General features: G+C 36.3%; 1 protein-coding gene across 1 annotated transcript in view; it reads right to left on the bottom strand.

Moving 5' to 3' along the window:
• Nucleotides 1-218: 218 nt before the first annotated feature.
• TINAG (tubulointerstitial nephritis antigen) overlaps nucleotides 219-27,474 on the bottom strand; it is a 43,014-nt gene continuing 15,758 nt past the window's right edge. The window contains exons 5-11 of the mRNA XM_010178025.2: nucleotides 27,198-27,321; nucleotides 24,859-25,009; nucleotides 16,536-16,716; nucleotides 16,033-16,078; nucleotides 10,950-11,055; nucleotides 1,496-1,541; nucleotides 219-421 (exon numbers count right to left, since the gene is read on the bottom strand). Coding sequence (XP_010176327.1) covers nucleotides 311-421; nucleotides 1,496-1,541; nucleotides 10,950-11,055; nucleotides 16,033-16,078; nucleotides 16,536-16,716; nucleotides 24,859-25,009; nucleotides 27,198-27,321 — 765 coding nt within the window. The 3' untranslated portion in view covers nucleotides 219-310. The remainder of the gene's footprint in view (nucleotides 422-1,495; nucleotides 1,542-10,949; nucleotides 11,056-16,032; nucleotides 16,079-16,535; nucleotides 16,717-24,858; nucleotides 25,010-27,197; nucleotides 27,322-27,474) is intronic.

The following is a 27,474-nucleotide window of genomic DNA, read 5'->3' as shown; positions in this document are numbered from 1 at the left end:
GCAGTTAGTAATATAACAAAATTGTGGTGACATGTAAATAACAGAGGAGGGAACTTCATACTCCATGTAACACCAAGGTTTTCCATAGTCCTGCATACAACTTGCTATTGGTATAAAGGAGTGTTTGTACCAGGTGAGATCTGAGATTGCTGTGATGGCTGCAGTATGTTCAAGTCAGGAAGCCCCAATGAGCCATAATAGAAAGCAAGGTAACTTACAGAGAAAACATTTTTACTTCTCTAGAAAGAGTCAATATGCAACAATGGAAAGGTAAAGCAGAGTATGGTACTATACAATTGTATTACTATGGCTATCCCAAAGTAGCTAGAATGAGCTTCTCAATATCACATTCATTTTGTCCACGTAGAATCCTAAAATAACCATTTTCTCCCCAATATTTTCCCCAGGAATTTGCAGCAATCTAAAGAAAAACAAAGAGGAAAAAAAATCAATTTTAATTTTAAAGTAGTAGTTAAAAGTACAAGGTGTAAAATGCAAAATTAATCTCTTTTTTGGTGTTACTTTCCTTTTTAAGAATTAGAGTTCCTCAGATTTGGTTCACTGAGAATCAGAATGCACCTTTTTCTGGTTCCTAATAATTTGTTCCTTTCTGTTTTGATCAAAATTTCAGTTCCAAAACCAGAATTAATATAAATGGAATACTATTTCTACAAGGGAGTTTGACAAATTGAAGCAGAAATCATTAGATAATTCAGCTATTGGCTGGATAAAGTGGTGATTGAAACAACAATGGTCAAAATTCCAATTACAACTGCTCTGTTAAAGAGAGACCAAAATATGAAAAAGCTGACTTTTATTAAATTAGCTTTCATTCAGGTAGCTATTGACAGATTGAGCAATTTAGTTTCTAGTGAAGTCAGTAGAAGTTTTGCTCTCGTTGTCAATGAAACTGCCTACCATAAGCCTTTCTATCAGCTATGTAAGCTCCAAATTACATTCTCCTGAGCACAGGAATAATGAAATGAGCTGTTAATCATAATCAAAGTGATAAAATCTGAGTTACTTTAAATGGCTGAAAGCCAATGTTTTGTTTTGTTTTGTTTTGTTTTTTCTGATAGCTGGATAGCATTTGCCAATGCTGTTTAAATAGATAGCTTGCCTTTTCGAAATGTTTTAACAAATAATATTGATTATTTTTATTGAGTCTCATTTGTGGGTATCAAAAAGAACTGAGTCTTCATGGAAAGTTTGAATCACATTCGAGAATTTGAATAAAATTTGAGACAGAGAAGACAACATAGGAAAAGAAACAAATATAGATGGGAGAAAAGATGAAATAGGCTTTGAAATTGAGGTAGATGATGCTATAGTTCAAAGGTCAGCATGATAAAAGTTGCCAGAAAGGGAATAAAATAATGCAGAAGACTATAAGGTGAAGGGAAAAAATACACAGAGAGAGAGAGAATGGAAGAAAAGAAGTTGGTTTTAGTTGTTTTTCTTCTACTTTCAAACACAGTGCTAAAGATTCGCTTACCCAGAACTTCTGTTCCAGTCCATTTTTGCCAGCTAGTGCTCCCCATCTGTTACAAAAGATGGCAGTAGTGAGACCTTTGATGCATATGTTCATATATTGTAACTTTAAACGAGCAACCAGAAAACAAAATCTTGTCTTAGTTAGTTGTCCTAATACTAATATCAGAACAAAGCATGACTGGTAGATATCTCCATGTTGAAATAACAAACTCTGATGATGAAGATGAAGATAAGTATCCTGTTAGCCACAAGACAAATTGCTATTAGGGACTAGAAAAACTTAACACAAGTGTAGTTTTAGTTTGTCATTGTAAAAATCTGTTTTCATTGACAGAATTTCTCCTCTGGAGAGCTTACCAGTTGAACTGAACTGAACTGTGTAGGACTATTGAAATTAATGTGAACACATTTCTTCAATTCAGCTGAAGATCCCTAGGAACATTTTTGTTAAAGAACTCATCCAACACTTTTACAAAAATAGCTGTTGAGTTGGGGCTGAAAATGTTCCCAGCCCTTCTCAGCTCAGATTAAATTGCTGACAACGTAATCTATTTTACAGCACAGTGTGAGGGATGACCTGTAGACTTACTTAATGCCTCTGACATCTTTGAGGACATGCTAAATGTTGTGTCAAAATCCATGAAACCACACAAGAGATTGTCCCCATCTGCCAGGTGATAGGAATTGATAATTGTGTAGTTGTAGCTGAACTGCACAGTGCCCTGAGTTGCTAAAGCCCACTTTGTATACATTTGGGGCAGAAGTTACAAGGAAATCGTCTGGATGTAGTTCAATGAGTAAAAGCTGCACTGCGCACCTTAGTTAGCTAGGTATATATGGTATGAATACTGCAGGCCTTCCAGTACCTGAAAGAGGCCTACAGGAAGGCTAGGGAGGGACTTTTACAGGGACAGGTAGCGATAGAACTTGGGATAATGGCTTTAAACTGGAAGAGGGTAGATTTAGATTAGATATTAGGAAAAAATTCTTTACTGTGAGGGTGGTCAGACACTAGTACAGGTTGTCCAGAGAAGCTGTAGATTCTCCCTCCCTGGAAGTGTTTAAGGCCAGGCTGGATGAGGTTTTGAGCAACCTGATGTAGTGGGGGGTATCCCTGTTCATGGCAGGGGAGTTGGAACTAGAGGATCTTTAAGGTCCCTTCCAACCCTAACCATTCTATGATTCTATGAAAAAAAAGGAGAGTTTATGACCTTTGGAAGAAGAGGCAGGCAGTATTCCACATAATGGAAATTAGTTTTGTTTTAATATTTCCTAGTTTCTTTTTCTTAAACTGCATCACTGCAATGAAGGTGAACTTCACAAGAGAAGTATAAAGAAAATTTTCAGAAAAAAACATAGTAGTTGATAATTGAATATTGTTGATAATTAAATATTGTTGAAAAAAAAACAGTAAAAAAGCTAGAAATACAACCTAACAAAACAAAAAGGGTTATCAGCAGTGGCTTCAAAACTGAGGTATTTTTTAGGAGAACAGAAACTAGATTCTAGCTTGCTTACATTCAACTTTGTAGGTTAAATGCTGTTAACAGCAAATATAGCAAAGATATCTGAAGACTGTACTAGATAGTGTTGTACAAACTGACTCCTTAAGATTGAAGATATCAACTAAAAATAAATAAGGCCTTAAAAGTAAAGAAGAATGAAAGATCTTAGTTCTCAAGCCGTTAATTCCTGCAGATCTGTTGATATTAGTGGAGGTCAGTGCTTTGGATTAGCTGGGGAGTTAAAACTGTTTGCTGAACACCAGTGCTTTAGGAATCACCATTCTGCATCATCTGACTTACGCCATTCAACATTTGATATCTAGAACAGAATCTTTTCACATACGTACAGTCCCCATCTACCAATCAAAAATACTCAAACAGCAAAATTCTATTTTAAATCACTTCTTTTTTTTTTCAACCCTTTCAACTGACAGTTGCAGTTTCCAAGTTATACAGTTTGTAGGTTGAATGTTGGATTCACTGACATCACTGGTAAAACTCCCAGATTTATAGGAATAAATCTAAGATTTGCCTCTGATTTGTTTGCTTGTTTGTAATGGCTCCTCCCTGAATTTCTAGAGTGGAAGTGCATAGAAGACAGGGTTATGTCACAGTCTATCTTCATATAAAGAAGCAATGAATTTGTAAAAAAATGGCCTACATGGAGGATATATAAAAAAAACATATGTATTCTGGTTTCAAGATTATGGTCTTTACTCATATATTGCTTTATCAGTTTTTCCCTATTTTTTTTTCTTTTTTCAAATATTTTAATTTCTCTCAACTGCTGCATTCACAGAGATCTTTAGGTCAAATAAGACAAGAAAAACTTATATAACCTCCAATACAACTGCAACAATAAACTTAGAATAGAATATTTCAGTTGGAAGGGAGCTACAATGATCATCTAGTCCAACTACCTGACCAATTCAGGGCTGACCAAAAGCTAAAGCATATTGTTAAGGGCATTGTCCAAATGCCTCTTAAACACTGACATGCTTGGGGCATTGACCATCTTTCTAGGAAGCCTTTTCCAGTGTTTGACCACCTTCTGGGTATAGAAATGCTTCCTAATACCCAGTCTAAACATCCCGTGGCACAGCTTTGAACCATTCCCATGCATTCTAGAATCCCAGGGAGAAAAGGTCAGCACCTCCCTCTCCCTGTCTCCTCCCCAGGAAGCTGTGGACAGCAATGAGGTTGCCCCTCAGTCTTCTTTTCTCCAAACTACACAAACCCAAAGTCCTTAGCCACTCCTCATAGGACATTCCGTCCAGCCCTTTCACCAGCTTTGTTGCCCTCCTCTGGACACATTCAAGGACCTTCACATCCTTCTAAAAGCAGGCTGTAGTGAGGTGGACATTGGTCTTTTCTCCCAAGTAACAAGCGATAGAACAAGAAGAAAAGGTCTCAAGTTGCATCAGGAGAGGTTTAGATTGGACATTAGGAAAAAAATTCTTCACTGAAAGGGATGTCAAGCACTGGAACAGGCTGCCCAAAGAAGTGGTTGAGTCACCATCCCTGGAGGTATTTATGATGTGTAGATGTGGTGCTTAGGGACATGGTTTAGTGGTGGACTTGGCAGTGTTAGGTTTACAGTTGGACTGGGTGATCTTAAAGATCTTTTCCAACCAAAATGACTCTATGATTCTATGGTTCTACAAATGGATCAAAGGCCTAGAACTGCACACAGCATTCAAGGTGGGGCCACACCAACGTTGAATACAGTAGGATAATCACCGCTTTTGACCAGCTGTTTATGCTGTGTTTGATGCGTCTCAGGATGCAGTTTGCCCTCTTGGCTTCCAGGACACATAAACCATGGGATTTCCACAGTTATCTATTTAATGAAATATTTCTGAGACTTTCCATCTCCAAAAAAAAAAAAAGCTGGTGATCAAACTTGGTGAAGTCCAAATTCTTCCAATTCAACTTTAGGGAACTGAGACAAACTGAGACATTTGTATCGGTGAAAGAACCACTCTCCACTATCAGAGAAGGATGTTTCCTGAAGTTAATTTATCCCACCTAAATGCTGACCATATTCAGCACTAACAAATCATCTGGACTCATCTGTATCTCTAATACTATGTTTTCTACACAGGCATTGCTAATTTGCTGTCACCACACTGGCCAAACAAACAACAAAATCTTGGGCAAAAATACTGTCTTCCCATAGACCATCTATACACAGCAACAGAATACAAAGGTTACTCAGTCCCTCTCATCTTTACCTGGTTTATTTTAATATCAAAGTTCTGCTTTCGTCAAAGGCTCATAGGACCTCCTTCTCCAGATAAAAACAGTGGGACAGAAATACATGTTGTCAGAAACTTTTCATCTCACATTCTTTCCTGGACTTGGTTGTACAACTTTTGCAATGCTACCAGACAAAAAAGACACAACTTGCAGGTTATATCCTATTTTTAGTGCTGTAACACAAAATCCCAGAACTTTTCAGACTAGGATTTTCGCCTACTCAGTTAGACAAAAGTTTAGTTCTTAATCTTTTATTAATAAGAAGAAGGTTAGGGTCACTGACTGGTGTTCTCCGTGAGACAAAACTTCTCAGAAAAGTTGTTGGAACTTGAAACTGTGGTTTTGCCTGGACTTTTCAGAATGACAGATGAGTCAAATTAACAGTTAGTCAATAGTTAAATAATTTCCACAAATCTACCATAATTAATTATATGAGAGACAGTCTCATGGATTTGACTACAAGAATTATCAGACACTGTGTATCTGTTCCCCATGATCTTCTAAGGTATTTCTCTTTGCTGAAAAATATTTTTGAGTGTTGCTGTTCAATTTGTAAACTATAATATCTGATGTTGACTGTCTGACAACAAAAAAGTAGATTTTTTTTTTTCACCCATGAAAGATAAAGGGAACTCAGCCCAAGGCTTCTTTAGAAAAAAATTTGGGTCATGACTTTTGGTGGTTTCAGATGTTGCTAGTTTGTTGTTTTTCTGAGTCTAAGTTCTAGCAAAGAAAAATGAAGAGGATAATGAAGAGAAAAACAATGTCTTCAAAGCCAAAACCTGAGATGTCACTAACAGTAGTCACTAGTAATTTTTTTTTAAGCCATTGGACTGTGCACGGGTGAATCATTTAATTGTGTATTAAATCCTAGAGTCCTATTGTTCTGTCTGGCTATCCCCTCAATGCTAAAACACAAGTTTTTGCCTCACATGTCAGTTTTATCACCATTTGTGTGGCTTTTTGTGGTAAGAAACATTCCATTAATGTTTTTTTTCAGGGCATAGATGTTTCAATGCCATTTAATCTGGTGCACCATTGAATTTAAAGCTTCTAGTGAATCACTGAAAAGATAGAGGGGAAATGTGTTTCCAATTAATGTAGATCTCTCAATGTCCTCTTATGAAAGTCCTTTGTCATTCTGAGCACATTCCAACCATCTGAAAATCTATATTGTTCATGAAACAATACCTCAAACTTCTAATAAAATTATTCTTGTCCCCTCCAAGCCTTAAGGTGACAGTCCATAGATTTGATTGTAGCCAGACTTGGGCTTTGGGGCCTTTCTGAATTTTTCAGCATGAGAGGATCAGCAGATACAGCTTTTTGAGTGAAGGTATTGATCAGATATCCTGATACTGAAGTGATGCAGAGGAATGAGTCTGAGAGGGAATCTATCTGAACAGGCTGCAGACACTAATGATGGATACTTTGCTTTACTATGCCTAACTTTGAAAAGAGATATATTTAAACTAGAACTGTAGCTATTTATGCCAATGTACTTCCTCTACACTGAATAGACTTTGGCATCTTTACGCCATCAACAAATGAGCCTCATGTTTTCTTTCCCTGTGGACAATACATTTCTCTTCTGTTGTCTTTTCCTAGGTGGAACTAAGAAAGACAAAGGAGTAGAAGAAAAAGAATATTAAAAAAACCAGATGCACTAATTCTACAGATAATCTGGTGTAGAATAGACTTGACAAGTTTGTTCAGCAACTGTAGCATAAATCATAGAATCACAGAATCATAGAAACGTAGAACCATAGAATCATAGAGTGGTTTGGGTTGGAAAGGACCTTTAAAGGTCATCTAGTCCAACCTCCCCGCAGTGAGCAGGGACACCTTCCACTAGATCAGTTTGCTCAGAGTCCCATCCAACCTGACCTTGAATGGGATGGGGCTTCTACCACTTTTCTGGGCAACCTGTTCCAATGTTTCACCACCCTCAGTGTAAAAAATATCTTCCTTACATCTTGTCTAAATCTACCAGGTTTTAGTATAAAAATATTTTCCCTTGTCCTATCGCTACAGGTCCTGCTAAATGTATAGTTCTGAAAGATAAATCTGCTACCAAGTTAATCTTTGGTGTGAATTCAGTCTGCTGTTATTGAGACTCTACAGGTTCATATGTTATTTTTCAGTCATTAGTCTTCTTAAAATAACAGAGTGCAGCTGAAAATGTGAAATTTACCAAACTTTAACCAATTTTTCTTCCTTAGTCAAACTTACTATTTGCAGTTTCATTGTGCCTCTTTAGCTTGTTTTCATTCTGGTGTCATTATAAATTGTAATTTGATGTGTATATGCATATAGATACACATGGTGTGCGTGTGTATGTACATATAAACAAATATATATATGCAAGACATTTTTAAGATATTATCTTACCATAAATATGATGTACCAGTCAGAGAGTCATTTTGTTATTTAAGCTATTTTATGATGCCATTACAAGTGGGATTAACCTAGTCTAACCTAGATATTTTAATGTTTGTTGGGTAAGTCTGGTATTATCCACACAGGTTCTTTTATAGTCATCAAAGAGAAAAAAGATCCAACAAAGCAATTCAACTCACCTTAAGATAGATACCTAGGATAGAGCAGATAAAGGGAAGATAAAGGGAACCATAGCTGCTTAGCAGAGACATAGGAATCTAACTTTTACACATCAAAACTTGGCTGTTATGAATCCCAGTCTACGTTACTCACTTTTTCTGCTTACCTCACTGTCTCTGGAATACAGACACAGAAACTACTTGAGAGTTTCTACTCTCTAACTGTCAGTGGGGTTAGTTCATCCTGCCTTCAGATTTCTGAAAGTCTATTTCAGTTTCCTTAGAGACTATGATCAAACCCAAATGGTCTGCTACCTGCAGCATCCTCCGCCTGGTTGTTCCACATTTTCCTCTCCTGCTTCCATGCTGTTTTGTCTTGTCCCATTCTCTCCCTGAGCCTGATGTCACACAGTATCTCACTGGAGGTAGACTTACAGTCCTACCAGAGCTGATTTTATAAATAAGAAGCCTTCAAATGGTATAAAATAAATAGAAATTTCAAGTTGCAGAACAAAGGAAGTCAGTCAATGCATTTACAATCCTTAAGATACAATGACGAATTAGGCAGTTTCTGGAATTGTACAAATAGCTCTTGCAAGCTCCACCAAAATTTATTTCCATTTTATGACTCCATCACTTTATATGTTGTACAATTCTTGTACAGTTTAAGGCATTCTCAAAAATGTTTCTGAGATATTACAAATATCAATTCAGTACGGTCATTCATTATTATAGCTGCATTTTACAAATATTGAATCTCTTTTACAGAAGGGGTTATAAGTAAAAAATTAGACTACAGTAAAAATCAGTGCACAGAAAACTTCATTTTTTACCCTGTGTGTCAGCATGTCTCTTCTCCTTTTTGTGTCTCCAGGAACCATCTCAGCCAAGCAGAATGCAAATAATCATCAATATTTTTCTTTGAAGTCCAAGATTAAATGAGATTTTCATGTGTTTTTTATTTAGGTCAAAGAGTTTGCTCAAAAAAAAACAGTCCCCAAGCTACGGGTGAGTGGCAAAGAGCTTATACCTGGGCCACATATTTTACATTCAAATTAATTCAAACTAATGAATGATATCAAAAAAGTAACATCTTAATCCTGAAAACATTAAAATCTATACAAAAGAGTGTTTCAGACTTCATGGTCCAGACTCATGTTCTACCTCTGAATTTACCAATGCTGGAAACTCAAGCACAGCTAGTCTTTGGCTCAAACAGCCTCCAACTTGTCAAACTTGAATTCAGTCTTCACAGTTAAACAGCTCTGCAAATACTTTATATGGCATAATCTCAGAGTTCAGAACACTCATACATTAGAAACTAAAAAGATGAGTAATTTTTTATATTGTTGGATCTATTGGATACTTCAGCAATGTTCAATGAAAGTTAGTAAGTGTGTTTCCCACATATTCAACTCCCAACCAGGCTGAGGTTTCTTAAATATAATTGACTTCATTTTTCTTGTTTTTCTTTCACTTTTCATGTGCTTCTTCAGTGTGTCAGACCACCTGGCTTTCCTCCTACTCAGAGTTTTGCACTGACCAGTCAAACACAGCGCTCTCCGGGGAGCTGCAAGTTTGTCAGGGCTCTCAGTTTTTTGCTCATGAGCGATCCTTGCCTAAGGGCTGCTATCTTTTCCTTGCACAGCCTATCAGTCCCCATTTAAATCAGCATCCACTTTAGCACATTCATAGCCCTCCTCCTCTCTCCCTCTTCAGCCATCACTTTGTCCCCCTGTGCCATTCTAGCTTAATCACTCACCTGGGCAGGTTATTCAGCATACATTTGGGGCAGCATGTCTAAGGGAATGGCTATCACCAACCTATGCTTGCACCAAGCACGCTTCATAACCCAACACCTGTATTCACAGCCTCACAGCAGTTCATCCCTAAACTGAGGCATTCAAATTACATTGCAAATTTTACTGTCTAATTTTATTGGTTTCTCATGTCCCTTCAGAAATACATACACATAAACTGATACACACTGGCTGACCTTCATAAACATCTTTTCCTAATCCAGTCCTCCATTTTTCAACACTAACTTCCAGTTTATCTTTCATTGTTTCACAACATTCACTATAAGCATACTTCAGGAGCTCTTCCTCTACTAGTTTGAGTCAATACTTTTTGCAATAATATAGGGTCAAGGATGGTCTTGCATAAGCCTGCTGCCTCTCTTTGCTGCTATGCCACTATCAGACACACTCTTGTAATTCATAGCCAGTAGTTTCCACAACCATAGGCATTTTCATGTCCTTTTACAATGGTATCTTCACTAAGATCACAAACACAAAATGCACTTTATTTTTTTGACTTCATTTTCTTGAACTATGTATTGAGATACTCTCAGTAATTTTCCTAGCACAGGCCTGAATCATATATTATTTGATATTCTAAATCATCTATAAGACAATTGTTTTAGACTCTCCAGTAATTTCTCTGTGTAACTACTTGCTCAGTGATTTAATAATTTCAGCCTTTTATATTCCCTCCATATAAAATCCCGTGCTGTGTTCTGTAATTTGAGTGTATGCATTATTAGATATTTGTCATCTTAATATAATAACACTGGTCTACATTTGAGGGGAAATCCACTAGTATAATATACACACTCTTCTGCAGCAGTTTCAGTCCTGAGTGTGTGTTCCTTGTGCATCCCAAAGAAAATCTGCAGCATCCTAGCAGCAGCTGATTTCTGTTTGGGGCATAGGGAGCTCAGACTGCTGTACCAGTAAGCTATGCTTGTTAATTAGGAGGCCACTGAAAATTTTTTGTTTCCATTTGCGTTCTGCTTGGGAGCATGTTTGGAGGAAATTGTGTCAGGTTTTTTTCACAACACGATGTGTACATGGACTATTTGTGAATACTCAGCAAAACATTTTATTCCACAACCAGTATATCTGAAGTTCTAGAACAAATGTTAGAGTAGCTTAAAAGATGATGGGTCTGTACCTCCCTCTAATGTTCTTCAAAATTCTCAGATATGTGAAAATGAAACAACAATCTTCTCTTGGGAGCTAACAGTGTTCCACCTCTGACAGTGAAACCTTTGGGTTCCAAAATGGTCATTGACATTTTATTACGTTCATGACTGGCAGAGGAAAAGGGTAAAAGAATATGCTTTACTCACCCGAGGAGTTTGACTGAATGAGTTTTCCACTTAGATCCTGCTTTCTGGGTGCGTCTATAGATTCCCTCTTTGTAAAGGAAAAAATCTTCATACACTTTCATTATAGCTAAAAAACAACAGGCAAAAATCAGCATAGTCAGTAAATACTGCTTCTATTCTTGTTTGCTCCTTGTATTTTACCAGGGAGATTTTCATTGTGTTTTGGACTGCATAATGGTACTTTGTAATTACACTACATTCACTAATTGCTCAGAAGTTCCCTGCTGTGAATGAACTGAGGGAAATATTCCAACAGAGTTCTCTCAAAGGTCTCTTGTCAAGTTAATTGGGTTTCCTGTCATGGAAATTCCCTATCATGGACTTCTTCCAATACAGCAAGCCTCATATAGGCCTACGTAAGTTTTCTCAATTTCAGCAAAATCCAATTCAATAAAACAAATCTTCTCAAGGCTCATTTATAAAATCCTCAGTTCTGACAAGCACCTGCATATTCAAGAAAAGTATTTAACAGGTAATGTATATCCTATGAAATATGGTTGAGTGATAAGTATGTCTTTTTCTGAATCTCAGACAGAAGTCATTAAGTACACAGCAATCTCCTTATCGAAAACTACATTGTCTGTATATAAGTTCATCCTGACTTTCAGATAGAAGTGTGGGAAAAAAACCTTCTTGTCCATAAAAATGTAAAGCCAAAGAGCTGAAGAACTGGAAATTTTGTGCAAGAGAATGAAGATTACAATTTGCATTTTATGTCTATTCATTATTTCCTAGGAATATAATTCACTTGGTTTTTAATAAAAATGTTTTGTGTTTCTTTTCCCCACTTGTTCTACCACCTTAGTACCATTTGCTTTGTTATATAGTGGGCTACCGGATCCAGAGAAATGAAAATATTTTCCAAGTCTACATTACTTTTAGATTCCAGTGAATCAGAAACATTAAATACAAGCTCAACTCCAACCTACTTTTACCTTATAATTTTAACAGTCTTACTGCCACACAGCTTGGAACGTAATTAGTGAAATCTAGTTTCCTAAAGTCTTGCACCTTGGGAGTCCCATAAAGTACAAGTTTTATTGACCATTTTTATGTGCTTGGAGCATTTAAAACATATGTGTCTGGTGTAGATCTGTGGTATCCAGTAAGGTGAGCTCATGCTGCAGTTTTTTTTCTGTCTTACACTTTCAAATTTCTTTTTCCTCCCTGAATATTTTCATAAACTCGAAGGAAATTAACTATCTTTACAACCTCTTGGCCTATATGATACTTGACTGAAAACAGAAAATATTCACAAATTTTAGGAGATAAAAGAGAACAGCTCAAAACATGGTCAAATGAGCTCATTTGCCCCGGAAACCTAGCTAAGAATATACTTTGTTAATGAGGTTGCTCACATAAAAAATGTATGCCAATAGCAACACATGGGGAATAAGCATCTGTGATGCACCTAGGTGGGAAGTCTAAGGGAGAGCTATGTGAGTCAAATCAGAAAAAAAGTTAAATGCTTTTAATGAATAATCTTACAGCTTCTGATGAGCTGCCTGCAGAACCAGAGCTCACACATATCGACAGCAACAGACCAAGTGTCAAATAGCACAGACTTTATTCTTAGCTTCTAGCTGCAAGCTCAGGACTCCATTAGAGCTCTCTGCAAAGGTTTCCCCTCTCCCTCTGCCCCCAGGCTCACCAGTGTATAGAGCTAAGAGTTTAACCCCCGTGGATGTCCCTATACCACCATGTGAAATACCAGCTGTTGATGTTTCCGAGCTGCAGAGTAACCTTTGGAGAGGGAGATTTAAAGAGGTACAAGGGAATCGATAAGGGGAAGAAGACTCTTGCTGGTCTTCATTCAAGTGAGGTTATCAGAAGAGAAGAGGATGAACCATTCAAATAATTATTGCAGAGGCTTCCCTGGATCTTGTTTTGATGTTGTGGCCAAAGGAAGGCAAAGAAAAAGGGGTGAGTGCAAGGACTGAAAAATTTACTTCTCCCACGGAAGGACTGAGGTTACAGGATCTCATCTATTGTCAGGTTGAGACAGGAAAAGGTAGTTTCATTTCTAAATCACATTGTTTTTCAAAATCAAAGTCTGTATGTTCAGTTTCAGAAAATAATTTATTCTTTATCATCAACTCTAAATCAAACACATTCTTGACACTGTGAAGAAACATCATACCTATCTTATTTCCACTGAAATTAAATAGAAAATTTTGAAGTGTGTTTCCAGAATAACTTTACTCTACATGAGAGAATGTTATCCATGATTGCGTATTATATCTACATTTAGTGTGCATGTGTAGATATGTATATATTTGTACATATATGTACAGATATTTACTTATGTGTATGTATACATCTATATATGTACCCTGCAATCAGGAGCTAAATAATGATACAGTATTTGGAATTAAGCGAGCTGAGTACACGATGTGTAGAGCAGACAGAGAGATAATAATTTAAAATCAAACAGATATTTTCATTTATTCAGTGACTTTGTCCTGATAATGGACTGTGACTTGGACAGGATGAGATGATCAGACTTCACCAGCCAGCTCTGTTCCTTCCCATGTAGAAGAGGCTTTGCATTTTCCAAAATGGATTAATTATTAATGAATCAGAAGAGGTACCAGTTTTCTTTGGGTTGACTGTAGCTCAGTCATGAGCTACCTCAGCCATGCTGAACTGTCAGATCTATGCATATAAATGCAGCAGATTATAAGATTCATTCCACTACAGATTCCTAAAAATTCTTAAATAAGTATTTGTGTCTCTAAAATATATGAAGATACAAAAAAATAAAAGTAGTTGCTACAAAAAGAAGCATAGCACCCAACATTAATGTAGCCTAGTTCTTTCTCCAGATTTTGGTTGTATCAGCAAATTAAATACACCTTTTTTCCAAGATCAAGGTAGCTGAAGTTATAATTTTGTACGGTCAAAACTTTGATGTCTTGACAATGTGTTAGCTTTTCTTTTGGTTAAAATTGACTAATGTGACAGAAATAATTGTTTTTCCTATGTCATCACTATATCAGAGTATTTCCTGAAGTCCATTTAAAAAAAAGATGAGTGGTCAATATTAGATTGACATTTGAATCTTTTCAAAGCATTAATGAACCTTCACTATGTTTATTTGAAAATTGAATTTTTTAAAAACTAGTGTTTCATCACTTGCATCTGAAAGTGCTAATTGCTCTGTTCCTGTGCTGTATAAAACAATGACATATGTCAGAGACAAATTGTCATTCAAATTTGAAAGCTGTATAACTGAAATTTTTCAATTTCATTCCTTCACCTTCTGTTTCACAATTGTTAAAAAATATGGGTTTTTTTCTTAACTTTGAATATGCCCCAAAATCCAAGTACATTCATCATTAAACTGAATAACTTTCTACACCATGATCTGTGAAGGATCTTGAATGCTTTCCAACTATTAAACATTAATTAGTACATTAGATAAAATTGGTTATAAACACTTTGTAAGTTCTTGAGGAGTGACAAGTGAATGAATAATGAAAAAAATCTCTTTCAGTAGCTGAAGATAATTTGCAGGATGTTTTGAAAAAAAAATTATGATATGGTTTTAAAATTAGATTTATGCCCTGGTTGTGTTTGTAGTATGGGAAGACAGAAGAGTGAATCACTGATAAATTATTGGGTCATAGCTGTGACTCATTTAAAAATCTCATTATAGCAAAAAGAAAAAATGGAAAGTGATTTCACTCGGTGTTATACACTGTCAGTTATACACTCTTCTTTAGATCTTGATTTTCCAGATATTACATTACCTTAACATGATACAGATACTTTAATAGAAAAAACATTGACAAATATCTGAATAAAGAATATTTTCTGTGGAAGATTCAGTACTGACAGATCAGTTCAGCAAACTGTGTACACATGGACTAGGAATGTGATATTAGAGAGAGGTTTGAAAATTTATCTTGAGGACTTTAATTTTTTTACTTTCTTAAAACCATCAGAAAATACTGTATTAACTTCTAGATCAAGTATAACATGGAAAAAAATATTTTCCTTGAGCAAAAAAACTTGAGCATAACAAAAAGACTGATAGTATTGGTCTTGTTAAGTCTGAGCTTCAGATTAATTACAACTGCCCACGTAAAGAGCTTTAAGAAGTAATTTCAGCTCCATGATGCACTGAAATTAATTAAATCTAATAATCAAGACCATTTCAATAATAAATTGAAGGTTATGATAATTCATTATATAATTGAGGACAGTAGAAATGCAGAGTTTCCTGAAGTAAAATGTTTTAGTTTTGCATTGTCTATCCATCCAAGAGGGATGGACATCCTGCACTATGACCTTTCCCCATCGCCCTAAACTCCACATCCCTCAACATCTCCAGTTGCACTAGCCTGAGGGTGTGAGCAGAAACCTACATTTGCAGGTGCTACCAGCACCATCCATGGCTGCAAACTGAGACTATTAAGGCTAAACAACTCTTTTGCAGTCCCTCACTCCCTGCTGAAGTCTCTATATTTCTCTAAGAGATCTTTGTTGCAAGGTTCAGAAGAAAAAAAATTAATATTGCTAGCCCTCTACAATCAAAAAAGGCATTTGAGCTCTGAAAGAAGCAATTCTGTGAGTATTCCAGCACTGAATGATTTGCTGGAGGGCGCCTGCATTTCAGTATTGCCTCCAGAGGAGAGCAGGAGTGGTGGCTTGGCATTCACCGGTGGAGGAATTAATTCCAGCCCTAGAGAGCAGAGCTTTGCTAACATCCAACTCCTGCATGGCCTCAAATTGCTATTTCATCAATGAACAAAGAACTGCCACAAGAAAAAGTCATATTTCCAGCGCACAGATTTTGTGCAAGTTTTCAACAAACCCAGCTCTAGGTCATTTGACTCATTATGGACTCTGAAGCAGTGTAGCTGCCTTTAGGGGCACTACTGGCCCACCAATCATTATATGAATGTTGAGTCCCTTGATGAACTACAGTGCACATGTCTGTTTTATCCACTGTGGAATGTAATTTATGTTTTTTTGTATTTTGATATAAGCACTTTAATTATTTCAATAATAATATTATCATATTCCAAACTTTCCATACCTTGCACTGGTCCTTTGTCCATGATTTCTTTCATTATATCAGTTTCCTGAGGGGAAATGAGAGCAGCAGCAGAGAGGGCAAGGGAAGATAATTCATTCTATTAGATAAAATTAAAACTCGTACCCATTTTTTTTTTGTGTACATATATATGTATGGTATAAATGTACCATTATACTAGTTCTGCTAGAGATCATTTGGTTTACCAAATAAAGTCTTCAGAAACATGTTTAAGAAGCAACAATATACACTTATGACTGCATACTTTATTTTCTATCTCATAGGACCACAAAGCAGCACCTTTAAAGAGACAATATAAAATTGAGAAACTGTAAAGAATTTAAACTCTTCTGAAAATACAAGGGCAATATAAAGGAAAATTCACAGCTCTAGTCTTCAAGTAAACTGAACATATTACCACATGCCAGATAATTTTCAAGCCCCAAAGGAGGAAAATGGGGGTTAACACAATGGGTTAACACAATGGGTTAACTGCATGAACTTACTTTGGAGGATACCCTGTAGTGAGAGGCACATCGGTATAACCGATTGGATTCTTCTAAAGCATTGGGACACGGCCCATTTGTATAGTTTTTTCCATATTCACTTGACACATAACAGTGATTTTCTCCTGATGGCTCCAGATGATCATTCCAAAATGATGGATAACAAGCATAGGATACAATTCTGTTCAGATATTAGAAAAAAAAATAAATAAAAAAAAAAAGTTGATAAGAAACTTGATTTAAACATTTCTGCAGTTTTATTTCAAGCTTTTAACTATTTTACAACTGTTATATTTCAAGTAAATATACAGAGTTCCTCATTCTCCAAAAATGTGAATGTCCTGTATCTTCCACTGGAAGGTGTTTGCTTCAATTCACATGTATGACGTTTATGGTTAAGTTTCAGTTGCAGTAGTCCTCTGGACGATGGAAAAATTTTTTTCAGCACTTGTCACCTAGTACATTCATCTAATTAATAGTGCATGAAAATTCACACTGAATAAGATCAATACATTTTTGATGTTGTCAACAGGATCTATTTAGCAAAAATGGGTTGTGAAACAGGCATATTTGCAACAGAAAACTTTCAAGGGAAATTAACTATTTTCTAGTTTTATCTACAGGAATGTTGATGAAAAGCTACAACTCTTTTTATTTCTTTTAGGTAAAAAAATCTTTGACATTCTATTTTTCTGACAAAATAAAGAGAACTTTTGATCACATTTTTATGAATATTTGTTAAGATAAAAAAAAAATTCTATATTTTTTTTCTTAAGTTTTGGGTAAAAATAATTGGTATCCTGTTGACATATGAGTAAATGTGGTAATTCTTCCCAAGGAAGGAATAACCTTCAGTTATTAATTCCAACAGCTTAATACTGTTACTGCAGTAAATGTACAGATACGTGCAACAGCAAATGCGTGAATTGTATTTATTATTTTAAATGAAAAAAAGATAAATATTTGAATAATAAAGAAAATTTAACCTCTCTGACACTTTTTTGGTTGCAGGCTTTAAAGATTTGAAGGCATTTAACTCTGATGTTTTCAGTGGAGCACTTGTAGAGAAGCTGTGATAACACACTTGAGACTTAAACCCATGCTAATTTTGGATTTGAAAATCTCCAAAGTGCTAAATCAAACGAGCTTTGAAGCACAGGTTAAGAGCCCTCATTGCATCCAAGAATAGAGAAGAGTAATGAAAATAACAGATAGTTTCAAGGAAAGGTAAGGAGGGGTTTTAATTCTTTACCTTGGCAATACCTCAAATTAAATAAAGTTCATAAAGTAAATTTGTTTCTTTCAAGTAGCTTACTCTGAATCCTTCAGCCATTTTGTCTGACAAGCTGAGCATCTTTTTTAATTCAATAAAGTGAAGCAAACAAAACATTTGTTTAAAATGCACTTACTAACAACCTGAAATATTCAAATAAAGGCACTTTAAATCTTCCAATTATTATTTTATCTTTTTATGAGATATGTGACCCCCTAGTTTTCTACCTTATACTGCTAGATGTTTCCAAAACAATATACATATTTCTGTGATAATACCATGGAGACCTATCAAAGGAGTTCTTTTAAAGAACAGAATTAAATAGTTCACTGAAGCACAATATTTTAAAATAAGCAGTCCTATAAAAACATATGTGTTCAATTACCTTGTAAATTATACTAAACTTTCTGAATCTGAAGAATTGAAAAATACTTCCACAGAATGTGGAGGATGATTATGTTTGCCTGTGGATACTTAGTTGTCAGGATTTTTACAAGATGAGCACACATATGCTTCAGCTACTTTGGATAAGATATGTCATTTTCCTATTAAGCATTTGGTGGTAGCGAAATTGACTCTGAGGAGAATGTCTTTTTACTTACCAAATTCTTTCTGCTCAAACAACACACCCAGGAGCTGCAAAAAGCAGTAATTCTGTCTACATGAAAAGGGATTGTCCATCTAAGGCTGTTACGTTGTTATTGCTTACATCTTAAATCTACTCACTGGAATCCCCTTTTAATCTCTTCTGAATGTCTGAAGGTATTTTGGGTTCCCAGATTTCCAATGGGGAGTGGTAAGTGTTTAGGCCAAATATACATGGGTTGTTATTACTAATTTTAAAATTTATTATACTTTGTTTCTATTACTGGGTAGAAGAAAACTAGTTTAGACATATATACGTATGTAATGTTTATAAAGTGTTCCTATTTCTATGTACATAATCATTCTAATCACCACTGATCACAGATTTCCAAAAGAAATAAAGGATTGCTGCTGCGTGCAATCAGGCCTGCAAGGTAGTTAAGGCGAGCAAATACTGTCCTCAGAGCATGGTCTAGGATAAGTAGGGCAGGAGCAAGTGACTACAATGCAGTGTAAGGAATGGTGTGACACCTATTCCTCAAGCATATTTAGAAACACCTCTGAGGGAGAAAACAGGATAATTTTTTTCCTGGTGTAGGGATTTTTTTTTCCTTTCCTTTCAGTTGGATTGTCCCACTGGAGTTGTCACAGGTCCTGTATGAATGGCCCTTACTTCTATGACAATACAAGTGAAGCATCAAATGATGCAGAGGTACACTGGAGCTATGTGCCACTTTTGAATCTTTCCACTAACCATAGTTTCTGCAGTCATGATCAAAATAATTTAACAGCTGGTTAAATAATTTAACAGTTGGTACATGCTGAAGCATCAGCACAACAGTAAATATTAAAAACTTCAAAGGAGAATACCTTGATGGAAGAGTCATAGAAGAAAAATAGCAATAAATGTGAATGTGCTTATGTGCACACATACATACACATATACAAAAATACCCCTAGGAGCAAGCAGCATCCAGGGAGAAGCAGCAAAATTCTGTGGTGCATTCATACATTCTTGGAAGAATTCACAAGAAGGCATCTTCATGTGTTCAATCTAATGGAAATTTATGTGGTTTTATTATATTTAAATGTTTGCATTGTGAGATGAGAACATAATCTAAAACATTAGATTATGTTATTAGCAAGTTGGCCAAAACTATTAACAATAATATCATTATCATACCCGACAACTACTAAGAGCCCAAGGTACAAATTGGATCAAGCCCTGATTAAAAGCAGTATTTGCATTCAACTATGTAACCTTTTTACTACCTGAGAATGAAATGTTTCTTCCTCATTCTTAAAGACTATAAGCTTTTAATTTCCATTAGCAGATAAAATAGATGTTTTCAAACCACATTGATTCCTCCTAAATTATGGCTTGTGACTGAAATGCCTAAAATTAATAACTAGAAATAGAATACAGATTTATTCTCTAATTGATAGAGGAAGACAGAGAGAGAGAGAGAGTTAAACAGCAATTTAGCAGACTTATAGCAGATTTCACTGTTAATTGGGTGCTCAGTGATTCTGAAAAGTCAGGTCTCTACTGCCTAACCTCATCGAGCTTTGTAGAAGTCTTCCATTGACTTCACTGGTCACAGTTTAGGCCAGCACTCAATTTTCCTGAAAATCTATCAAAAACCTGAGATAAGAACACTTCAGAAATTAGAAAACCAGAAGCTTTAAAAAAATATTGAACACCTGCTGTGAAAATTCACAAGCCTACATGGAAAATCAATGTGCTTTCTCTGTGTTGCAGAGTATGGACATAATAAAAAAATGATTACAATATACTGGATCATAAAATGAAAGTCATATGAAAGTGTGAGGAAGCAAGCACTATTTAACAGATCTCATTCAAAAGAAACTTCAGAATTTTAAACCATAAATTTCAAATGTTTTTTATTGTCAAAGGTAAAGGGTTATGGATTATTTGGTTTCAGATAAAAAAACCCAATTATCAGTCCAGTAAATCAAAAAGGATTTTTTTTTTAATATCCTATTTGCTCTTGACCACTGTCAGAGAAAATATTGGGTTAGATGGACCCTTTCGCAGAACCAGCATAGCCGTTCTAGTGTTCTTCCAGTGTCTGTCCTCACAGATATTTAGATATTTTCCTTAAGGTGTTTATTAATGTCTGGAACTACGGGAAGAGGATTTGAAATATCATTTGTACTTGAGGAAAGAAAATAAAGATTTAGAAATGTTGTTTATAAAAATAGGTAAGCAGAGATATTTTCATGTGTGGCACTTCAATGGTGAATCAATGATTGGAGATAAGAATGGGTAGCAGGCAAAGGTCTATAGGATCGTGTTGTATATGTATGTTTACATGGCCCAGAAGGCCAGCCATATCCTGAGCTGCGTCAAAAGAAGCATGGCCAGCAGGTCAAAGGAGGTGATTCTGCCACTCTAAACCACTCTGGTGAGAACTCATCTGCAGTACTGCATCCATCTCTGGAGTCCTCAGTACAGAAAAGAAATTGACCTGCTGGAGCAGGACCAGAGGAAGACCACAAAAATAATCAGAGAGCTGGAACACCTCTCCTATGAAGAAAGGCTGAGAGAGTTTGGGCTGTTCAGCCTTAAGAAGAGAAGGCTCCAGGGAGACCTTATTGAGACTTTTCAGTACTTGAAGGGGGCCTATAAGAAAGATGGGGATAAACTTTTTAGCAGGGCCTTTAGCAATAGGACGAGGGGTAATGGTTTTAAACTAAAAGAGGATAGATTGAGACTAGATATAAGGAAGACATTTATTACAATAAGAGTGGTGAAACACTGGCACATGTTGCCCAGAGAGGTGGTAGAAGCCACATCCCCAGGAACATTCAAGGGCAGGTTGGACGGGGCTCTGAGTAACCTGGTCTAGTTGAAGGTGTCCCTGCTCACTGCAGGGGGAATTGGACTAAATGACCTTTAAAGGGCCTTTCCAACCCAAACTATTCTATGATTCTTTATCAGAGCTGGCTCCATGGGGAGAAGAAAGCTGGATGAATGACTAATAGTCTTGAACTGTGAAGATTTATTGTAAATCTAGGTAGTCTCCAAAAATGTGTGATGGTTCTCACAATTGCCCTGCAGATTATTTACTCAGTCAGCTGCAAGAGGCATCTTTATGTTTACACTAGCATGAGCTCCTGTGTGGGTACAGCTAGGTTGGTAATGAAGTGCATTATATGGCTTCAGCCTGCCTTGCTTTCCTTACAGAAATAAGCTAATTCTTGTGTATTTAAACTGCCTCTGCAGAACAGACTGCACAACTAACCACACTGCTTCAGGCAAAAAAACATATCTTTCTGATATACGAGGAATTTAATTTTGGTTAAATTTACGAGGAATTTAATTTTGGTTGCCCAAAGAGGTTGTAGATGCCCCCTCCCTGGAAGTGTTTAAGACCAGGGTGGATGAGGCTTTGAGTAACCTGATCTAGTGTAAGGTGTCCCTGCTCATGGCAGGGGGGGTGGGACTAGATGATCTTTAAGGTCCCTTCCAACCTAAACCATTCTATGATTCTATGATTCTATGATTCTATAATTATTATGGGTTCATGGTGGTTATGTCCATATAGGTATAACAGTCAGAGGGAACAGAAGACTAGGAGGTTGTCCTATTGCTATATTCTTTAGGGCTTTTCCTCTAAAAACAACTGCTTGCTCTGACTGCTGTGGAGTTAATACTCATTAAAACAGATCTCTTATCTTATTTACACTGTCAATTCTTGTGCTCCTGTCCTTAACATGGTAGGCAAGCAAACAGTCCAGTGTGAAAGAGTTGTATTTACTCTCAAGAGGATGAGCTACTGATTAAAAGAAGCCTTTTCTTCTAGTTACAGAAAAGTGTTACTTAAAATATTAAGATATAACTTTAATTTCTTCATAAATGAAGCCTTTTCCTTTACCCTCCTGAGGTGCTGAGGGGCCTTTGCTGGGTGGAATGCATTGCTGCTCACTGTAATCACTCACCTAAAAGGTCTCCCACTCAAAACCTCAATCAAAATTAGTTTAGTGTTTAAACCCTGAGACAGAAAGCAGAGGAACACTCAATGTAAACTCTCCCCATAACAATTAAAAATCCTTGTCAGATCAGACATAGTTTGGTATGCTTAAACAAAGCAGAATGATCACTTTGTGTACTGTGTCCATGTGAATGACAGTGCTTTGGTCTCTAAACTGGATCCCCAGGCTACCATGTCAACTGTGGCACCCGATGCATCACATCTGACATTCTTTTGCTCTTTCCGTGGTTGGTTTGCTTATTTGTTTTTTAACTAAAATTAAAAGTTGACAGATAGCACACCTGAGATCTCTCTGTCTGTCAGTATGAGGTATATCAAAAGACAGAGTAAGGGATGAGAGTGTATGAAAGTGAGAGAGGAAATAGCTTTTGGTATGAAACAGGAAGTACAAAAAAACCCTCTGATAATGTGAGAAACTGGAATGTAGTTATACAGTACATAAAATCTAGTTATTGCAAATTCTCCTGGAAGCCATTTCCGGGCACATGAAGTTCAAGGAATTGACTGGGAACAGGCAACACATATTTACCATCGCAAATTATGCTTCACCATGATGAGATTATAAGATAAGATGATCTGACCATGACAGAATGACTGGCTCCCATGGAGAATAAGAAAAGTATTGGATATAATTTATCTTGACTTTTGCAATGTTTTCAACATGATCTCCTGTGGTGTTCTTCTAGTTTATCAGACTAGGTAAGTGCCTTACAAGGTCAGTAACTGAACTGTACTGGCATGCTGAAAGATTGATAGATCAAAGTGACTTGTGTCTGTTTACTAGTGGTATTCCTCAGGAGTCAACACAGTGGCAACTCTGTTTTGCATCTCTGTTAACAATCCGAACACTGGGACGTAAGACACCCTCAGTAAATTTATGGAGGATGCCAAATTGGTAGGGAGTGGTTAGTATGCGCGGCTGTCATTCAGAGCAACATTAACAAGCTAGAGAAATGAGGTGACAGAAACCTCATGAAGTTCAACAAAGGCAGAAGCCATATCCTGTCTCTGAGCCAGAACTGGCCATGCAGCAGTACTGGGAGGGCACTGGCTGTGTAGAAAGCAGTTTCACAGAGAAGGACCTGGGGTCCTGATGACCAGAAAGTTGATGAGTAAGTGAGTGAGCCCTCTCAGCAAACATGGACAATCAATACTGGGTTGTGCTAGCAAGAGCATAGCCAAGACATTGTGAAAAGTGATTATTCCCCTCAAATTGCCACTTATGAGGTTACATCTGGAGTAGTGTGTTCAGTTATGGGGTGCCCAGTAAAAACACTGACAAGCTGAGCAAGTCCAGTGGAAGGCATTCAGGGGGCTGAAGCATATGATATTCAAGAAGGGGCTGAGGCAGCTGGATTTGTTCAGCCCAGAGAAGAAAAGGCTAAAATAGGATGTAATTACTGTCTTCAGCTACATAGGAAGTGATTGTAGAGGAGACAGAACAAGACTCTTGGAAATGTCCAGTGAAAAGCTGAAAGGTATCAGTCACAAGCTGTACTAAGGAAAATGTTGATTAGATATAGGAAAAAAAATGTTTGACCACAAGAATGGTCAAACAAAGTGACCTGCTGCAAGAGTAAGAAAGGTTGTGGAGCCTCCATCGTTGGAGATACTAAAAGTATGTCCAGGGACATGGCCTGAACAGCGTGATCTAATTCCAGAGTCAGTCATGCTTTGAGTAGAACATTGGACCAGGTGACCTCCAAAAGTTCATTCTAACTTAAATCATTCTGTGAATCTATAAATTATTATGTGTCATTTTAAGAAGCTTCTAGCTGTTCATGTGGAGTTTGAGAGCTGTTAAGTTTGCTTAGTCCAATCTGATGAAGAAGGACCTAGGAACAGTCCTTGCTACAGTGTTGCATTCTGGCACAAACTCGGGATGGGATGATTACAATTTGCTTTGTAGAAAGACAATGTTTGATCCTTTTGCATATTCAAAATGTCTCATGCAACTGGTGGCTTATTCAAGGTTATTTAACATGAAGAGCCTGTATCCCAAGAACCATAGAAGTTTTGAGTCCACTTCTGGTATTGTCTTTAACATTAAAAAAAAAAAGAAATCCTTTCTTGTTTATCTTGCTGTTAGAGAGGCTCCCATTTTCCCCAGTTGTATTACAGCTCGTAAGAGCATCTAGGTGTAACGAGGCTCAAGTGGGAGCTAGGTGATAGAGTTTTCTCACTGAGAGTCCTCATTCAAGATAGTCTCCACTTATTTCTTTGAGAATGCTTTGTAGTTCCTGGGCTTCATGAAGGTGATTTAAAGAAAGTGTAAGTGAGAGAGAGTGATAGTCTCTATGAATTAATACAGTTAATCAGACCTAGGACAGAGCTAAATGTCTCTTTTTTTGAAAGGTCAGAAATTGTCACTGTAACACAAGCAACATTGTGACTTAAGCAAATGGTTCAAGTTGAAATAATCTAAACAAATAGATAAAATATTTACCCATGTGTTTTCAGATATCTCCAGGCACCATCAATACTTCCACCATTGCATCCATGTTGATTCCTGGTATCACAGGAAATCAAATTCTGAGCTGAAAGGTTGTCTGTGAACTGGCCTTCGGAACGAATCGCTATTCTATCTGCTGCAACACCTGTTTTGAAATAAATTTTCTGTTATTGAAACCAAATAATTACTCACAACTTCATGCTGGTGATAGTGAAAGAGAAATATGTGACAGAAATATGACCTCAATATTTTCTCTTTGTGCGGATACCTTTACGAAACAATACAGATATAATCGGTACAGACTTTTGAGAGAGAGGATTGTGAAATTGCAAAGCATTATGAGCAGCTTTGTTGTAACATTATAAATCTATAGATTTACTAGTTATCATAAAGGCCCATATATCTAAACACTAGATGAGGCATTTACACAATTTAATCTGAGTCTCTACCATGTTTATAAACGCACATTCATCTCTGGGTAATTTGGCAGAAGAAGTAAATACTCCCCCACCTCTCTGCAGCTGAATCTCCAAATCTCTCTTCTTTCTTTTCAACCTTTCCTTCCTTTATTTGAGAAAAAATAAAAGCAAAAATGAACAATCCTATGAAGAAGAAAATTCAAGACTGAAAGTATGTATTGGCTTTACTGGAAAGAATATTTGGAAATGCTCATATTAATGTATAAATGTGGGATTCATTGGACCTCCTTCCCTCATCACACAAAATTCTTCTTCTGAGATAGACATCTCAGATGTCTGAACTCAATCAGATAGATGTAGTTCTATACCAATATATTTATGCACTGTTTTAAAGGCAGACCTACTTTATATGTGAAACTAAGCCACTTCTCCTTTCTTTAACTAGTGACAATGAAACAATTATTAAGACCCAATCCCAGTCATTACCTGTGCCTAAATTATATTTTTATTATTATTATTATCCCTTCATTTTTTAATCTGAAAGTAAAAAAAAAAAAAAACCCTTGAAATCTAAACCCCCATCAAAATCAACACAAACTTCAGAGAACTTTGGACAAGACTTCATAACAGTGAATCTGCTGATGGCAGCTGACAGACATCAACTGTGTTTTGTGCTTTTGTAAGAAGTGTCACATGATAATTAATTTATTTTCATAGGTGTAAAAGCTTTTTACTTAAGAGTTTTGGAATACTTATAGGGATTATTCATTATAAGAAAAAATGATAGAGTAGTGCTTGGCTGTTAACTGAACAACAATTAATCTTAAAAAGAAGGACTGAAAATTCAGGCTGAAAATGTTAGATACACCTAAACAACATGAGAAGGCATCTTATAATGTTTAAAATTGAAAATAATTATGTGAATTAAAATAAAATGGTTCATTCATGAAAGGGAACATTTAGATTGAATATCTGGAAAGTCTTTCCCTCAGGGAGCTCTGTTCATCTCTGCAGTAATCTGTGAGGAGAGCTGTTAGAAACTTTCTTGGTTTTCTCTTTTAAAACTATGCTGGAAAATATATATTGGTAGCAGAGTGTGTTCAGTCTGGCTTTGGCAGGGAGCTGTCATTAACTGACCTAAATGCTCCTTTCCTTCTCTTACTGCTGTGATTTACAGAAGTTGCAGAAACCTGCACCTGTGAGGACACACTGGCTGGATCAAGTAATAAAGACTGATTGCTTAATATTTCTCTATCTTTATATATCCCAATATGCACTGAGATTTGTTGCAGTATAAGGAAAATGAACATAACTGATCACTGTAGCTTCTTTGGAGAAAATGACACAAACGCTACAGAGGTAGTAGCATGTGAGGTTGAATTGCATTACTGACATTTCCTTGCTTAGAGAATTTGAAAATAGTTTGTTCCACAACTATCTGAGCAGTTCCAGAGTCTTCTTTTCATAAAATTATTGAAAATATTATACTTAATCCACTTGAATAGCAAGGACTGGAAAATGACTAATGCACAAATATTTAAATACACATTAAAAAAAATAAAGCTTAGCTGTTTAAAGTTTTCAAGTGAAGCATGTGGTTGTGCAAGCAAAGGATGCAGATTTTTTTAAAAATTACTCTTCCAGTTACTATAAAGTGCATTAGTAAATTTGTTTTCTACTTTCTAACTTAAAAAAATCTCCCTGTGTTACACAGACTTATGAAAAGCAAACAAAGCTCTACAGTGCAGATTGCCTTTTAAAGACTTTGGACAACTTGGAGGGAATTTTAAATTTTCCTATTTCCTAATAAAAAGTGAACATCAAGCTGAATTTACTTCATTACTAAACATTACAAACTTTCATCACACATCTAACATCAATGGTATTTTTTAAAGGAGGAAAAAAAAATATTACTTGCAGTTGAAAAAGCCCAGGATGCTCCACAGTTTCGTTGATCCAGAGGGTCATGAATCCACTCAGGCCATGCATAAGTGGCTGCAAAAAATGCAGGAAATTTTTCTTCTGGAAGTGAGTTTCCCTAAAAACAAAATTTAGGAGATTTTTATATACTGCAGTTCCTAATTTTATCTTAAATATTACCCTAATTTTGTTTTTAAAAGTCTTTATTTTTAAATTGAGGAAATCTAAAGCACTGGCATCTTTGGCTTCCTGAGTATCCCTGTGGCTGGCT

This window comes from Antrostomus carolinensis, unplaced genomic scaffold (assembly GCF_000700745.2).
Source record: "Antrostomus carolinensis isolate BGI_N321 unplaced genomic scaffold, ASM70074v2 scaffold12291, whole genome shotgun sequence".
In the NCBI taxonomy this organism is placed as follows: Eukaryota; Metazoa; Chordata; class Aves; order Caprimulgiformes; family Caprimulgidae; genus Antrostomus; species Antrostomus carolinensis.
This window is presented reverse-complemented; position numbering and strand designations above follow the sequence as displayed.